We start from the raw sequence: 17,981 nt of genomic DNA on the forward strand, positions 1-17,981 counted from the left end.
GCAGATGATAAAAAGTTGGGTAGGAGGATGAGCTGTGAGAAGGTTGCAGAGATGCTTCAGCGGTATTTGGACTAGCTGAGTGAATGGGCATATGCATGGCAGATGCAGTATAATGTGGATAAATGTAAGGTTATATATGCATTGGTAGCAAAAATAGGAAGGCGGATTATTGGAAGGCATATTATTCAAATGGCTGTAAATTGAGGGGTGGATACTCAACGAGACCGTGGTGTCCTCGTGCATCAGTTGCTGAAAGTAAGCAAGCAGGTACACAGGCAGTAAAGAATGCAAATGGTATGTTGGCCTTCATAGCGAGAGGATTTGAGTATAGGAATGTTTCACTGCAATTGTTTCGACCATTGGTGAGGCCACACTTGGAGTATTGTGTGCTGTTTTGGTGTCCTTGTCTGAGGAAGGATGTTCTTGCTATGGAGGGAGTGAAGCAAAGGTTTACCAGTTTGATTCCTGGGATGGCAGGATTGTCCTATGAGGAGCGACTAAGTCGGTTAGGATTATATTCATTTGAGTTTAGAAGAGTGAGAGGGGATCTCATAGAAACTTATAAAATTCTAACAGGATTAGACAGGGTAGATTCAGAAAGAATGTTCCCGATGGTGCAGGAATCCAGAACTAGGGGTCATAGTTTGAGGATAAGCGGTAAACCTTCTACAACTGAGGTGAGGAGAAATTTCTTCACCCAGGAAGTGGTGAATCTGTGGAATTCACTACTGCAGAAAGTAGTTGAGGCCAAAACGTTATGTAATTTAAGAAGGAATTAGATATAGCTCTTGGGGCTAAAGGAACCATGGGATATGTGGGTGGGGGCAGAGGAACGTGGGATCAGAGTATTGAACTTTATGATCAGCCATGATAATGAATGGAGGAGCAGGCTCGATGGGCCGAATGGCCTCCTCCTGCTTTTATTTCTATGTATGTTTACAGCCAGAAGGGGCTAAAATGTAATGTCTTATTTGAAAGACAGCAATATAACACTCTCAGTACTGCACTCTCAAATATGCAACTAAATTGTGTTCAGGTACACGAATGGGGCTTGAACCCTTGATCTTTTGATAATAACAGAGCCAAGGTTGAACCAACCATGCAATGAGCACTCCATGGCCTGTCAGTTGAGTGCCCTGCATTAAACAGCAGGAATCTGATGTAATCCAGGTACCCCTTTGGAGGCAAATTGTCCACCTGGCCTATTCCGACTGGAGTGCGATTTGGGGTTAATTTACTCACTTCAGTACAGATAATTTGTCAGAAATCTTGGAAATGTTTTAATGTTCAATCCTGCTCAACGCCACATATCTTCTTTGTCTTTGTTTTCTGATAATAGTATCAAACTTTGAAAAAGCAAGATAACCTCTGCATTTCACAACCTTTTGACTTACTTTGTCCAGCTGAGCTAATGTGACATTCTGCTGAATATGGAAACAGATCTCTGGATTTATTTTTCAAAAGCCGAGCAGAATATCACTGAAACGTTGCTAATGAGGGGTGTCCCAGAATGCGTAATCCCTACTGACGCAGTAGAATCTGTAGGTAGTACATAATGCATGTGCTGAATTGGTTTTGCGAGGTGGTGAAGCACATGACCTTTTGTTGCATTCCTACAAAACCACAAACAAAACCACAAACTAGTGTTCTCTAGGCAAGAGTAGGATTTGACTCTTACCAGTTTTTATAAGTGATTGAAAACAGGATGCTGGAAATACTCAGCAGGCCTGGCAGCATCAGAGAGAGAAACCGGGTTAACCTTTCAGGTCAATGACCTAACCTCAAACCTTTCAAAAGGCCGTTGACCTGAAAGGGTAACTCCTTGTTTCTCTCTCCATAGATGCTGCAGGTCCTGCTGAGTATTGCCATCATTCTTTGCCTTTAATTTCTGCATTTCAGCACCCACAGTATTTTACTTTTCTTTCTGTGCTATTTATAGGAGTCGGTGCATGAATCTTTATCAAGGAAGACAAAATATAGCCTCTGCATTGGAACGCACAGTTAGGTGCATGCCATTCGCTCAGAATATCATATTAGTCTGAATACACAGCAGGGGTTGAACTCTTTTTTTTTTTTTTTTTCACCTATTCTACTGGACACTTGGGCACAACATTCAAATAAATGCCTACTCTTGCTCGTGGTCTGCAAGTGTCACTTTCTGGGTAGTCTTAATTTTTCGTTTGGGAAGGCAGATTCATCTTTCTAACTAGGCTGCTGACAATTTTTCAGTGTAGCTTGTGCAAGCTGTGTTTTGTACTGTTGAGAAAAAAAAAAAAAAAAATTTTTATTAAGGTTTTCACAGAATATCAATAACAAAATGAAAAAGGAACCCAACAGGGTTAAATACAAAACAGTCAAAAAGCAACCCTCCATCCCCCCCCCCTCCCCCTGTACATAAATAATAAATTAACACCCCAACTTATCGCAAAGCCAACATAGCAAATATATACACCCCCCCCCCCCCCAGATCCCCCAGTGTAAATAAACATAAATAAAGTAAACCCCCCCCCCCCCCCAAGTTGCTGCTGCCATTGACCAATATCTACTGTTCTGCCAGGAAGTCTAAGAACGGTTGCCACTGCCTGAAGAACCCTTGTACCGACCCTCTCAAGGCGAATTTCACCCTCTCCAACTTAATAAACCCCGCCATATCGTTGATCCAGGATTCCACGCTTGGGGGCCTCGCGTCCTTCCACTGAAGAAGAATCCTCCGCCGGGCTACCAGGGACGCAAAGGCCAGAATACCGGCCTCTTTCGCCTCCTGTACTCCCGGCTCCTCTGCCACCCCAAATATTGCGAGCCCCCAGCCTGGTTTGACCCTGGATCCTACCACCCTCGACACCGTCCTCACTATGCCCTTCCAAAGTTCCTCCAGCGCGGGCATGCCCAGAACATATGGGTGTGGTTTGCTGGGCTCCCTGAGCACCTAACACACCTGTCCTCGCCCCCACAAAACCGGCTCATCCTTGTCCCGGTCATGTGTTCTCTGTGCAGCACTTCAAACCGTATGAGGAAGAGTTCACTCTCCCGAGGGCATCTGCCCACATCCCTTCCTCGATCTCCTGTCCCAAATCCTCCTCCCACTTACCTTTCAACTCCACCACCGAGGCCTCCTCCTCCTCCTCCTGCATCATCTGGTAAGTTTCCGAGATCTTCCCCACTCCCACCCACCCCCCCGAGAGCACCCTGTCCTATACTGTGCGTGGCAGCAGCTGTGGGAATTCCACCACTTGCCGCCTGGCAAACGCCCTTACCTGTAAGTACCTGAAGGTGTTCCCCGGGGGGAGCCCGTACTTCTCCTCCAGCTCACCCAAGCTCGCGAACTTCCCGTCCACAAACTGGTCACCCAACCTTCGTATCCCTGCCCTGTGCCACCCCAAAAACCCTCCCTGGGACGAACCGGTGGTTTCCCCGTATTGGGGTCCACACTGAGGCCCCAACTTCCCCCCCTGTGCCGCCTCCACTGCCCCCAGATTTTGAGGGAAGCCGCCAATACCGGGCTCGTGGTATACCTCCTTGGAGGGAGCGGCAGCGGCGCCGTTGCCAGCGCCCCCAGACTCGTACCCACACAGGATGCCGTCTCCAGCCTCTTCCATGCAGCCCCCTCCATCACCCACTTGCGCACTATCGCCACATTGGCGGCCCAGTAGTAACCTAAGAGGTTGGGCAGCGCCAGCCCCTCCCTATCTCTACTCCGCTCCAGGAACACCCTTCTCACCCTCGGAGTCCCTCGCGCCCACACAATCCCCATTATGCTCCTATTGACCCGCCTAAAAAAGGCCTTTGGGATAAACACGGGGAGGCACTCGAACAGGAACAAAAACCGTGGGAGCACCGTCATTTTGACTGACTGCACCCTACCCGCCAAGGACAGCGGCAACGCGTCCCACCTCTTGAATTCCTCCTCCATTTGCTCCACGAGCCTTGTGAAATTAAGCCTATGCAGGGCCCCCCAGCTCCTGGCCACCTGGACCCCCAAATACCTGAAGCTCCTCTCCGCCCTTTTTAGTGGGAGCTTGCCAATCCCCCTCTCCTGGTCCCCTGGGTGGACCACGAACAGCTCGCTCTTCCCCATGTTGAGCTTGTACCCCGAGAAATCCCCGAATTCCCTGAGGATCCTCATTACGCATTTCCCCCCCCACCGGGTCCGCCACATATAATAGCAAGTCGTCCGCATAGAGCGAGACCCTATGCTCCTCCCCACCCCGCACCAACCCCCTCCAGTTCCTCGACTCCCTCAGTGCCATAGCCATGGGTTCAATCGCCAGTGCGAAGAGCAGGGGGGACAGGGGTCACCCCTGCCTCGTCCCTCGGTGCAACCGAAAGTACTCGGACCTCCTCCTGTTCGTGGCCACACTCGTCATCGGGACCTCGTACAACAGCCTGACCCACCTGACAAACCGCTCCCCAAACGCAAACCTCTTCAGCACCTCGCACAGGTACCCCCACTCTACCCTATCGAAGGCTTTCTCAGCGTCCATCGACACCACTATTTCCGCCTCCCCCTCCCTCGCCGGCATCATGATGACGTTCAGAAGCCTCAGCACATTCGCTTTCAACTGCCTCCCCTTCACGAACCCCGTCTGGTCTTCGTGGATGACCTGCGGCACACAATCCTCAATCCTTGTGGCAAAGACCTTCGCCAGCACCTTGGCATCTACTTTTAGCAACAAAATCGGCCTGTAAGACCCACACTGCAGGGGATCCTTGTCCCGCTTCAGGGTCAAGGAGATCAGTGCCCGGGACATTGTCGGGGGCAAAGCCCCTCCCCTCCCTTGCCTCATTAAAGGTCCTAACTAGCAACGGGCCCAACAGGTCCATATATTTTTTATAGAATTTGACCGGGCAACCGTCCGGCCCCGGTGCCTTCCCCGCCTGCATGCTCCCTATCCCTTTGGTCGGCTCCTCCAGTCCAATTGGGGCCCCCAATCCCGCCACCAGTCCCTCCTCCACCTTCGGAAACCTCAATTGGTCCAGAAAGCGGCCCATCCCTCCCTCCTCCAGTGGGGGCTCGGACCGATACAATTCCTCATAAAAGTCCCTGAAGACCCCATTGATGCCAACCTCACTCCACACCACACTCCCTCCCCTGTCCTTAACTCCCCCGATCTCCCTAGCTGCGTCCCGCTTCCGAAGCTGATGCACCAGCATCCGGCTTGCCTTTTCCCCATACTCATAAATCGCCCCCTGGGCCTTCCTCCGCCTTCCTAGTGGTCACCAGGTCGAATTCGGCCTGGAGGCTGCGCCTCTTCCTCAACAGTCCTTCCTCAGGCACCTCCGCATACCTCCTGTCTACCCTCACCATCTCCCCCACCAGCCTCTCCCTCTCCTTCTGCTCCCTCCTCTCCTTGTGGGCCCTAATGGAGATCAGCTCTCCCCTAACCACCGCCTTCAGCGCCTCCCATACCATCCCCACTCGGACCTCCCCTTTATCATTGGCCTCCAGGTACCTCTCTATGCTTCCTCGTCCGCCAACAGCCCCACCTCCAAACGCCACAACGGGCGCTCGTCCCTCTCCTCCCCCAGCTCTAAGTCCACCCAATGCGGGGCGTGATCCGAAATGGCTATCGCCGAGTACTCAGTATCCTCTACTCTCGCTATCAGCGCCCTGCTCAAAATAAAAAAGTCGATCCGGGAATAAGCCTTATAGACATGTGAAAAGAATGAAAGTTCCCTAGCCCCCGGCCTTGCAAATCTCCAAGGGTCCACCCCTCCCATCTGGTCCATAAACCCCCTTAGCCGCTGCCGGCTTCCTACTCGTCCTAGACCTGGAGCGATCCAGTGCCGGATCCAACACCGTGTTAAAGTCTCCCCCCATTATCAGGCCCCCCACTTCCATATCTTGGATCCGACCCAACATACGCCGCATAAAACCCGCATCGTCCCAGTTCGGGGCATACACATTGACCAGTACCACCCTCTCTCCCTGCAGCTTACCATTAACCATTACGTACCTACCGCCATTGTCTGCCACAATGCTCGACGCCTCGAACGACACCTTCTTTCCCACCAAGATCGCCACCCCTCGATTTTTGGCATCCAGCCCCGAATGAAACACCTGACCTACCCTCAATCTTACCTGGTCTGCCACCTTCAGGTGTGTCTCCTGGAGCATGACCACATCCGCCTTCAGCCCCTTCAGGTGCGCGAACACTCGGGCCCGCTTGACCAGCCCGTTCTGTCCCCTTACATTCCAGGTTATCGGCCGAATCAGGGGGCTACCCGACCCCCTCCCCCGCCGACTAGCCATGACCCCTCGGCCAGCCACGCGCCCGCACCTCATGTCCGGCCCGTTCCCCACAGCAGCAGACACCCGTCTCGAACCCCCCCCCCCCCCACTCGCTCCAGCTCCCCCTTGACCATAGCAGCAGCAACTCGACCCCCCCCCCCCCCCCCCCATCCCCCTCCCCCGGCTAGGACCCCTCCTAGCTGCTTTACTCCCCCCACCCCACCCCCATTGCACTTCCGCAAGTCAGCTGACTCCTGCTGACCCTGGCCACTCCCACCTCTCCTTCGACTCCTCCCATTGTGTGACACACCCTCCTCTTCCATTCCCCATCCGCAGGCTCTCCACCTCCCCCTTCCATCCCAAGCGCGGGAAACAACCCTCGCTTCCCCAGCCCCGCCCCCTCCAGTCTTCAGCGTGGGAAAAAGCCCGCGCTTACCATCTATCCAGCCCCGCCACCTCTGACGCAGCTCCTTTTACAGGCCCAGTCCACTCACCCCCAACACGGGCCTCCCCCGCGGGGCCCTATCACACTGCCGTCCATCCACCCTGTTCCATTTGCTTACTCCCCTCCAAGAGCCCCCCGACCAACCCAACCAAAACAGTGCCCAACCCGCCCTAACCACCCTCACCAAACCAGAAAGAAAAAAACGAGCAAAGGACCCACGCTCAAAAAGTAACATATCAACCGCAATCCCCAAACGCCCATCCCGACCCTCCATCTGTGTCCAACTTCTCAGCCTCAACAAAGGCCCACGCCTCCTCCGGAGACTCAAAATAATGGTGCCGGTCCTTGTAGGTGACCCACAGTCACGCCGGCTGCAACATGCCAAACTTCACCCCCTTCCTGTGCAGCACCGCCTTCGCTCGATTGTACCCAGCCCTCCTCTTCGCCACCTCCGCACTCCAGTCCTGGTATATTCGAACCTCCGCGTTCTCCCACCTGCTGCTCCTCTCCTTGGCCCACCTGAGCACACACTCCCGATCGACGAACCGATGAAACCACACCAGCACCGCCCGCGGAGGCTCGTTAGCCTTGGGCCTCCTCGCCAGCACTCTATGGGCCCCTTCCAGCTCCAGGGGCCCCTAGAAGGACCCCGCTCCCATCAGCGAGTTCAACATGGTGACCACATAGGGGCTGGGAGGCCCCCACGTCCGGCCCCTCCAAGAGGCCCAGAATCCACAAGTTCTTCCGCCTCGACCGATTCCCCATCTCCTCGAACTGCTCCTGCCATTTCTTGTGGAGCGCCTCGTGCGCCTCCACATTTACCGCCAGGCCTAAGATCTCGTCCTCGTTGTCGGAGATCTTTTGTCGGGCCTCGCGGATCGCCACCCCCTGGGCCGTCTGTGTCTCCAGCAGCTTGTCGATAGAAGCCTTCATCGGCTCCAGCAGGTCCGCTTTAATCTCCCTAAAGCAGCGCTGGATAACCTCCTGTTGCTCCTGCGCCCACTGCATCCACGCTGCCTGGTCCCCGCCCGCTGCCATTTTGTTCTTCTATCCCTCGCACCTTCTTTGGGTCCACCACCACTTTTTTTGGTCGCCTCACTCCTGGTAAAAGCCATATACTGTTGGGGAACTATTGTACTCTCCTTCCCACAGCGGGAAACGTCGAAAAAATACCGTTGGGGGCCCTGAAAAGAGCCCAAAGGTCCGTTTTTTGAGGGAGCTGCCGAATGTGCGACTTAGCTCCGCATAGCCGCAACCGGAAGTCGTTTTGTACTGTATTTCCCATCCTTACTTGGTTTACTTAGACGTCTTTAGAAATTCAGATCGCACAGCTATGCTCTGAAGTACCGATCTCTCTGAATTGCAGTCAACAATGTTTGCATTTTGTTTTGAAGGCAAAAAATATTTTGGGTTTCAGAAGACAATGAGCATGTGCTTAGTGACTAGGGCAAGACAAAGGCATTTTATCCTTGGGGAGGGAGGGGGGGTGAATTCATTGATGTGGTGTTAACCTTTGTTGTCATGGTTTCAGTGTCTGGGAACCAGTGAGCATCCAGAGATTTTAGAGGAGCTTATTGTTTCTAGGGCATTCTAATAGGCTGAAGTTGTTATTTTTTTGAGCAGGTGGACAGTAGCAGAACAGCAATGTCGAGTTATGTCTGCTTGTGAGTCAATACAAGGTACTTTGTGTGATATGTGCATTGGACCTGTAAAATATTAAGTCAAATTATTCCCAAAATATTAATGAATAAGATGGTGTAATTTTTTAAAAATGCATGTGTAAGTATGTTTTGCTTGATTTGGCACTATACGAAGCTCTGCATTTTTAATTAAAAATAGGCAATTCCAGCTTGGACTGATGAATGAATTAACAAGAAACCCCCTGCTAAAATGATGACACAACACTTCTGAAAGAATCTTCATAAATGCTGGAGGGAAATGACTGATGTACCGCAATTTCGATGTGAAGATACCCCTCAAGAGAATTCCCTAATCTTTTATTTATATTAATTTGATTCTCTTTGGTAGGGATGGCATTCCCTGTGGATCTACTTGCTGAATTCGAGCATGAAGACATTGAGCATTCTGCAGAGGAATACATGTCTAATCTTCTGTACTCTGATCCTGAGAAGCTGGAGTATTTCATACTACCCAACAGAAGGAAGGTAGGACACTCTGCATATTCCGTCCAGGCTTTCTGGCAGAATAGGTATTCAGCACATAAATTCTGAACCTCCGTAGATACTTTCATCTTCGGAGGTTCAGAATTTATCTACATATTGTTATAATTTCCAGTTCCGCCCCATAACAATGATGTTAACTAAAAACCAAAGTAAAAATATTACATTGAGTTTGAAAGCTAGAGCTTGTTACTGATATTAATACACAGACCAAATAAGAATGCTCTCCACTTTAATGCACGGTAGCATTGTGGATAGCACAATTGCTTCACAGCCCCAGGGTCCCAGGTTCGATTCCGGCTTGGGTCACTGTCTGTGCGGAGTCTGCACATCATCCCTGTGCATGCGTGGGTTTCCTCCGGGTGCTCCGGTTTCCTCCCACAGTCCAAAGATGTGCAGGTTAGGTGGATTGGCCATGATAAATTGCCCCTGGTGTCCAAAATTGCCCTTCGTGTTGGGTAGGGTTACTGGGTTATGCGGATATGGTGGAGGTGTTGACCTTGGGTAGGGTGCTCTTTCCAAGAGCCATTGCAGACTTGATGGGCCGAATGGCCTCCTTCTGCACTGTAACTTCTATGATAATCTATGATAATGCATTTACTAGAAAACGATCTGAATAAATAAATGAATGAAAATGAAAATCGCTTATTGTCACAAGTAGGCTTCAAAATAAGTTGCTGTGAAAAGCCCCTAGACGGCTCCCCCCCCCCTTCCAGGAGGGCCCCCGCAAACACACCTTCTAGGGCCTGCTGTGTGGGACCTGAGCAACCCACGCGGGCGGGACTCGGCGGCCACTGGGCCCATCGGGGTCCGTAGAATCGCCAGGGGGGGCGCTTTCAACGGCTCCCGACCGGATCTGCGGAGGAGAATTGGTAAGCCGGCGGTGGGGCGCGATTCTCGCGTCCCCCCCGGGGATTCTCTGATCCGGCACTGGGTCGGAGAATCCCGGCCAATGTGTTTAAACTAGCTTTTTCACGTAGACTTTTGCCATTTGTGTAAAATACTACATAATATTATTTACAAACCTGTTCAAATGTGGCTAGTCTGTAAATTTAGTTAAACAAAGTTGCAGGGGAGTTGAGTAAATATTTGTTATCAAAGGATTTCTGCTGGCTGACTATTCGACCCTTGAAGGCAGTGCAGTCAGAACCTGAACAACCACGACAAAATAAAATGGCATGTTTATTCTAGAAAATCATTCTCGTTAAAAGTTTATGGGCCCCCAGTTTCCTATGCTCCTGTGTCAACTATTAATATAAGGAGATTATTGTCGCTTCCCCCAAATTTTACATGTGTGCATAAATACTTCCAGTGTTGGACTGATTACATATGAACTGGGGAAGTTTCCAGGTTTTTTTAATACGTAAAAGCTGATGCTGCAAATCTGAAATCAAAACAAAATACTGGAAATACTCAGCAAGCCTGACGATATCTGTGAAGAGAGAAACAAAGTCAACATTTCAAGTCCAGTATGACTTATTCTTTGGAAGCAAAGAGAAGTAGTGCTGCTTGGTCCCCTGAACATGCAGAAGAGAGCAGCAAATAAGAATTTAAAGTAATACAGCAAAATATAAAAGCTTTTAAATACGTGATAGGGGGTGGGTGAGGAGAGATAGCACTGTTCATGATCCCTGGACATCCCAAAGTGCTTTACAGCCAATGAAATACTTCTCACTGCTGTAATATAGGAAACAAGGCAGCCAGGTTGCACACAGCAAGCCCCCACAAACAGCAATGTGATAATGACCATATGATCTGTTTCTGTGGTTGAGTAATGAATATTGGTCTGGACACTGGGATAGCTCCTCTTCAAAATAATGCCAAGGGAGCTTTTACAGCCACTCAAGCCAGCTGATGGGGCATCTTTTTAACATCTCGTCTGAAAGGTGGCACCTCCGACAGTAAAATGTTCCCTGAGTATTGCACTAGGAGTATCGGCTGTGATTCATAGAATCATAGAATTTACAATGCAGAAGGAGGCCATTCGGCCCATCGAGGTTGCACCGGTCCTTACAAAGAGCACCCTACTGAAGCCCATTAATCCACCCTATCCCCGTAACCCAGCAACCCCCACTTCACTTTTTTTTTGGACGGGTCAATTTATCATGGCCAATCCACCTAACCCGCACATCTTTGGACTGTAGGAGGAATCCGGAGCACCCAGAGGAAACCCACGCACACACTGGGAGAATGTGCACACTCCACACAGACCGTGACCCAGCCGGGAATCATACCTGGGACCCTGGAGCTGTGAAACAACTGTGCTAACCGCTATGCTACTGTGCTGCATTATTTGTGCTTACGCCCTAAGTGGGACTTGAAACCAGAACTCCCATTGGCCTTCCACCTTTAACCCTTCGCCATTTTATTCTCTCCTGCCCTCCACCCTATCTATCACCTTAAATGTGTGAGCCATTGCTCACTCTCGCCTCTTGAGTCAAAAACTCCCACTCCAGCACGTCAGCACATAGGCAGCAAAACTGGGGAAGTGGGTAGCACGGTAGCACAAGCGGATAGCACTGAGGCTTCACAGCGCCAGTGTCCCAGGTTCAATTCAATTTAAAGTAATACAGCAAAGGGGCAGCACGGTAACATAGTGGTTCGCATTTTGGTTTCACAGCGTCAGGGTCCCAAGTTTGATTCCCGCTTGGGTCACTGTCTGTATGGAGTCTGCACATTCTCCCTGTGTCTGCGTGGGTTTCCTCCGGGTGCTCCGGTTTCCCCTCTCACGATCCGAAAGACGTGCTATTATGTGAATTGGACATTCTGAATTCTCCCTCTGTGTACCCGAACAGGCGCCAGAGTGTGGCGACTAGGGGCTTTTCGCAGTAACTTCATTGCAGTGTTAATGTAAGCCTACTTATGACAATGAAGATTATTATAAGGGGCAGGTGTTACAATCCGTGCTATTGCGCAGGGGGTTGATGTGCTGTAGGGTGACAGAAGTGGACCAGGATGCCCTGGAGGGTATGGTCCCTTCGTAATGCTGACCAAGGAGGGGAGGGCAAGATGTGTTTGGTGGTGACATCATGCTAGAGGTGGCAGAGGATGATCCTTTGAATGTGGCAGCTGGTGGGGTGGTAAAGGAGGACAAGGGGAACCCTATTGTGGTTCTGGGAGAGATGAGAAGGGGTGAGGGCAGAAGTACGGTAAGTGGGTTGGACACAGTTGACGTTCATGTCAACTGTTTACACGGAGACGATGACGTAGTGGTAATTTGACTGGATTAGTAATTCGGAGGCCCAGACAATACTCTACGGATACTGGGTTCAAATCCCACCACGGCAACTTCTGAAATTTAAACTCAATTAATAAATCTGGAATATAAAGCTAGTTTCAGTAACGGTGACCATGAAATTATCATTGATTGATTGTTGGAAAAGACATCTTGTTTACTAATGCCCTTTAGGAAATGAAATCTGCTGTCCTTACCTGGTCGGGTCTACATGTGAGTCCAGACCCCACAGGAATATGATTGACTCTTAAATGGCCACTCAGTTCAAGGGCAATTCAGGATGGACAACAAATGTTGGCCATGTCAGCAATGCCCACATTCTATGAAAGAATAAAGAAAACATACACAGTAGGGTTGGGAGGTGAATCTTTGGTTCGAGGAAAAAGGAAGAACTGTTGTGGAAGTTGGCATCATCAGAACAGATGAGTCTGAGAAACTGGGAAAATAAAGTGGAGTTCTTACAGAAAGCCGGTTTTAAGGAAGTGTAATTAAGGTAGCTGTGGGAGTGGGTGGACTTAAATGAATATTAGTAGACAGACTATCCCCAGAAATGGAGACACCGAAGTCTGGGAAGGGAAGTTCCCAGGTTTAATCTCCAACACTGCGTTAGTTGATCTTGATTGGAGGAGAGGTTTAAGTGAGGGAAGAAATTAGCGTAGCTGTGATGTTCCTCACCTGCAAATATATGAAGAATAACCATTTGGGCCTGTGTCAGTTTAGTTATGTTATATTACAAAAGCAAAATACTGCAGATGCTGGAAATCTGAAGGAAAAGCAGAAAAACCTAGAAATACACAGTGGATCTGGCAGCATGTATGCAAGGGAAGGAGTTGACATTCGGGTCTTTGACTGTTTAGCAAAACTGGGAAAAGTTAGAAATCTAAAAGCTTTTAAATACCTGATAGGGGGTGGGTGAGGAGAGATAGCACTGTTCATGATCCCTGGACATCCCAAAGTGCTTTACAGCCAATGAAATACTTCTCACTGCTGTAATATAGGAAACAAGGCAGCCAGGTTGCACACAGCAAGCCCCCACAAACAGCAATGTGATAATGGCCATATGATCTGTTTCTGTGGTTGAGTAATGAATATTGGTCTGGACACTGGGATAGCTCCTCTTCAAAATAATGCCAAGGGAGCTTTTACAGCCACTCAAGCCAGCTGATGGGGCATCTTTTTAACATCTCGTCTGAAAGGTGGCACCTCCGACAGTAAAATGTTCCCTGAGTATTGCACTAGGAGTATCGGCTGTGATTCATAGAATCATAGAATTTACAATGCAGAAGGAGGCCATTCGGCCCATCGAGGTTGCACCGGTCCTTACAAAGAGCACCCTACTGAAGCCCACTAATCCACCCTATCCCCGTAACCCAGCAACCCCCACTTCACTTTTTTTTTTTGGACGGGTCAATTTATCATGGCCAATCCACCAACCCGCACATCTTTGGACTGTAGGAGGAATCCGGAGCACCCAGAGGAAACCCACGCACACACGGGGAGAACGTGCACACTCCACACAGACCGTGACCCAGCCGGGGATCATACCTGGGACCCTGGAGCTGTGAAACAACTGTGCTAACCGCTATGCTACTGTGCTGCATTATTTGTGCTTGCGCCCTAAGTGGGACTTGAAACCAGAACTCCCTTTGGCCTTCCACCTTTAACCCTTCGCCATTTTATTCTCTCCTGCCCTCCACCCTATCTATCACCTTAAATGTGTGAGCCATTGCTCACTCTCGCCTCTTGAGTCAAAAACTCCCACTCCAGCACGTCAGCACATAGACAGCAAAACTGGGGAAGTGGGTAGCACGGTAGCACAAGCGGATAGCACTGAGGCTTCACAGCGCCAGTGTCCCAGGTTCAATTCCCTGCTGGGTCACTGTCTGTGCGGAGTCTGCACGTTCTCCCCGTGTCTGCGTGGGTTTCCTCCGGATGCTCCGGTTTCCTCCCACAGTCCAAAGACATGCAGGTTAGGTGGATTGTCCATGATAAATTGCCCTTGGTGACCAAAAAGGTTAGGAGGGGTTATTGGGTTACGGGGATAAGGTGGAAGTGAGGGCTTAAATGGGTTGGTGCAGGCTCGATGGGCCGAATGGCCTCCTTCTGCACTGTATATTCTATGGGGAGCAGGATGTGAGGCGATGTGGAAGAATGGGGAGTCTGTGGGTTTCTCGTGAATATCGGTTGATAGTTTATTCTCCGGAATGGAGACCGAGAAATCAAGGAAGGGAGAGGAAACTCCAAGTCGGAGATGGACGATTAGAAGGCCTTAGAAATTGGAAGTAAAATTAATTAAATGTTCTGGAACTGCAAAGGTCTTCACTTGCTCAAACGTCTATCATTTCCCATTTCTGATCAAATGTCACTGACTTGAACTGATATAACTCTCTCTCTCTACACTGACTGTTATATTTATCTATGTTTCTCTATTAGCCACTGGTCCATGCGCATCAAATTTCCAAAGATTACTCTTTCAATTTGAACATATTTACTGCTAATTGCTGCTGTTACCAAGATAACACTTGGTGTCAGTGAACTTGATTAGGAGTGAATCTGAGTTGTCTTGTCAACCGTGTAAGAGAAAGAGGTGGAAAGAAGAACACTTGCACCCAGATTTTAATCCAACCCACCCAGTGGAACAGGACGGATTCCATAAGAGCGTAAGACATAGGAGCAGAATTGGGCCATTCGGCCCATCGAGTCTGCTCCGCCATTCAATCATGGCTGTTATTTTCTCATCCCTATTCTCCTACCTTCTCCCCATAACCCCTGATCCCCCTATTAATCAAGAACCTATCTATCTCTGTCTTAAAGACACTCAGTGAATTGGCGTCCACAGCCTTCTGCGGCAAAGAGTTCCACAGATTCACCATCCTTTGGCTGAAAAAATTCCTCCTCATCTCTGTTTTAAAGGATCGTCTCTTTAATCTGAGATGGTGTCCTCTGGTTCTAGCTTTTCCCACAAGTGGAAACATCCTGTCCACGTCTACTCTATCCAGGCCACGCAATATCTTGAACGTTTCAATAAGATCCCCTCTCATCCTTCTAAACTCCCAACGAGTACAGACCCAGAGTCCTCAAACGTTCCTCATACGACAAGCTCTTCATTCCAGTGAACCTCCTCTGGACCCTTTCCAAGGCCAGCACATCCTTCCTTGGATATGGGGCCCAAAACTGCTCACAATACTCCAAATAGGGTCTGACCAGAGCCTTATACAGCCTCAGAAGTACATTCCTGGTATTGTATTCTAGCCCTCTTGACATGAATACTAACATTGCATTTTTATTCCTAACTGCTGACTGAACCTGCACATTAACCTTGAGAGAATCGTGAACAAGGACTCCGAAGTCCCTTTATGCTTCTGCTTTCTGAAGCATTTCCCCATTTAGAAAATAGTCTATGCCTAGATTCCTCCTTTCAAAGTGCATATCCTCACACTTTTCCACGTTGTATTTCATTTGCCACTTCATTGCCCACTCTCCTAGCTTGTCCAAGTCCTTCTGCAGCCACCTTGCTTCCTCAATACTACCTGTCCCTCTACAGATCTTTGTATCATCTGCAAACGTAGCAACAGTGCCTTCAGTACCTTCTTCCAGATCATTAATGTACATTGTGAAAAGTTGTGGTCCCAGCACAGATCCCTGACGCACACCACTAGTCACCGGTTGCCATCCTGAAAAAGACCCCTTTATCCCCACTCTTTGCCTTCTGCCAGTCAGCCAATCCTCTATCCATGCCAGGATCTTACCTTGAACACCATGAGCTCTTAATTTATTTAACAGTCTCCCATGCGGCACCTTGTCAAAGGCCTTCTGGAAATCTAAATAAATCACGTCCACTGGTTCTCCTTTGTCTAACTAGCTTGTTACCTCCTCAAAGAACTCTAACAGATTTGTCAGACATGAACTCCCTTTGACAAAGCTGTGCTGACTCAGTCCTATTTTACCATGCACTTCCAAGTACTTCGCGATCTCACCTTTAATAACAGACTCTCAAATCTTACCAATGACCGAAGTCAGGCTAACCGGCCTATAATTTCCCGTCTTCTGCCTCCCTCCCTTCTTAAACAGTGGTGTTACATTCGCCACCTTCCAGTCCTCTGGGATCCTTCCTGCCTCCAGTGATTCCTGAAAGATCATCACTATTGCCTCCACAATTTCCTCAGCTATCTCTTTTAGGACCCTGTGGTGTCGGTCCAGGTGACTTATTCACCTTCAGACCTTTTAGTTTTCCCAGGACCTTCTCCTTAGTAATGGTCACTGCACTCACCTCTGCCCCCTGGTTCACCTGGAGCTTGGCATCCCACTGGTGTTTTCCACCGTGAAGACTGATGCAAAGTAAATATTCAGTTTGTCTGCCTTTCTTTGTTTCCTTGGATATTTAGATCCCAGCCCTGATCCCTTTGCAGCCACGTCTCTGTGATGCCCACAACATCGTACCGGCCAATTTCAATGTGTGCAACAAGCTAATTTACCTTGTTCCGTATACTGTGCGCGTTTAGGTACAACACCCTCAATCCTGCATTGGCCACCTCCGTTTTCACACTCTCCTCAGTCACTGTACCCTGTACTGTGGCCCTTTTTGATTTTTGACTATGGCTTCTCTGCTCACACTTTCCCCCTTACTGCTTTTTGTTTCTGGCCCCATTTTACTTCCCTCCGACTTCCTACACTGGATTCCATCCCCTTGCCACATGAGTTTAGACCCTCCCCAACAGCTCTACCAACCCCCCCACCCCACCAAGGACATCGGTTCCAGTCCTGCCCAGATGCAGACCTGGTTTGTACTGGTCCCACCTTCCCCAGAACCGGTTCCAATGCCCCGGGAATTTGAATCCCTCTCTCTTGCACCATCTCTCGAGCCACACGTTCATCCTGAGATTACTACCTTTTTGAGGTCCTACTTTTTATTTCAACTCTTAATTCCCTGAACTCAGCTTGTAGGATCTCATCCTGTTTTTTACCTATATAGTTGGTGCCTATGTGCACCTCTTCAGCTGGCTGTTCACCCCCCCCCCCCCCGAATGTCCTGCAGCCACTCCGAGGCATCCTTAACCCCTGCACCAGGGGGGGCAACATGCCATCCTGGATTCTCTATTGTGTCCGCAGAACTGCCTGTCTATTCCCCTTACGATTGAGTCCCCTATCACTATAGCCCTGCTATTGTTCTTCCTGCCCTCCTGCGCAGCAGAGCCAGCCACGATGCCATGAACCTGGCTGCTGCTGCCTGCCCCTGGTGAGCCATCTCCCTCAACAGTATCCAAAGCGGTATATCTGTAGGGAGATGACTGCAGGGGATACCTGCACTGCCTTCCTACTCTTGCTCTGTCATTTGGTCACCCATTTTCCATCTCCCTCAGTAACTTTCACCTGCGGTGTGACCAACTCGCTAAACGTGCTATCCACGACATCCTCAGCATCATCAAGCGGTCTAACAGGAGCTGCAACTGGACACATTTCTTGCACGTGAAGGAGCCAGGGACAATGGACGTGCACCTGAGCTCCCACATCGCACACGAGGAGCATGGCACGGGTCTGGGATCTCCTGCCTTGTGTTAAACATTAGGTTAACTTATACAACTACAATTTCAAAAAACGAAAGAAAAAATAGATAAATATACAAATGAAAAGAAAAACTACTTACCAGTCACTTAACTCGGGATAAAAAGCACCTCCTCCCCACCCAGCTTCGAATTCCCAAACTCACTCTTCGCTGTGTCTCACTCTGGCCGTGTCTTCTCTGGCTCACTGGGAGAACTCACTGGGAGTGAGTTGTAAAGTTGCTCTTTTTAAATTGGCCTGAGTTGACTCCACCCCCCCCCCCCCACACACACACACCTGCTTTTAGATCAAAGAAGCTTAAGGTGACTGACACGTAACTGCCAACCAGTT

The 17,981-nt window shown here is 49.5% G+C and overlaps 1 protein-coding gene across 2 annotated transcripts in view; it reads left to right on the plus strand.

Annotated features, from left to right (window-relative positions):
* The window catches only part of LOC140429280 (uncharacterized), a 172,240-nt gene that overhangs the window by 63,017 nt on the left and 91,242 nt on the right, over positions 1-17,981 (plus strand). For both annotated transcript variants that reach the window (XM_072516072.1, XM_072516073.1), the window contains exon 2: positions 8,703-8,839. In XM_072516072.1, coding sequence (XP_072372173.1) covers positions 8,705-8,839 — 135 coding nt within the window. In that variant the 5' untranslated portion in view covers positions 8,703-8,704. The remainder of the gene's footprint in view (positions 1-8,702; positions 8,840-17,981) is intronic.

This window comes from Scyliorhinus torazame, chromosome 9, assembly GCF_047496885.1.
Source record: "Scyliorhinus torazame isolate Kashiwa2021f chromosome 9, sScyTor2.1, whole genome shotgun sequence".
In the NCBI taxonomy this organism is placed as follows: domain Eukaryota; kingdom Metazoa; phylum Chordata; class Chondrichthyes; order Carcharhiniformes; family Scyliorhinidae; genus Scyliorhinus; species Scyliorhinus torazame.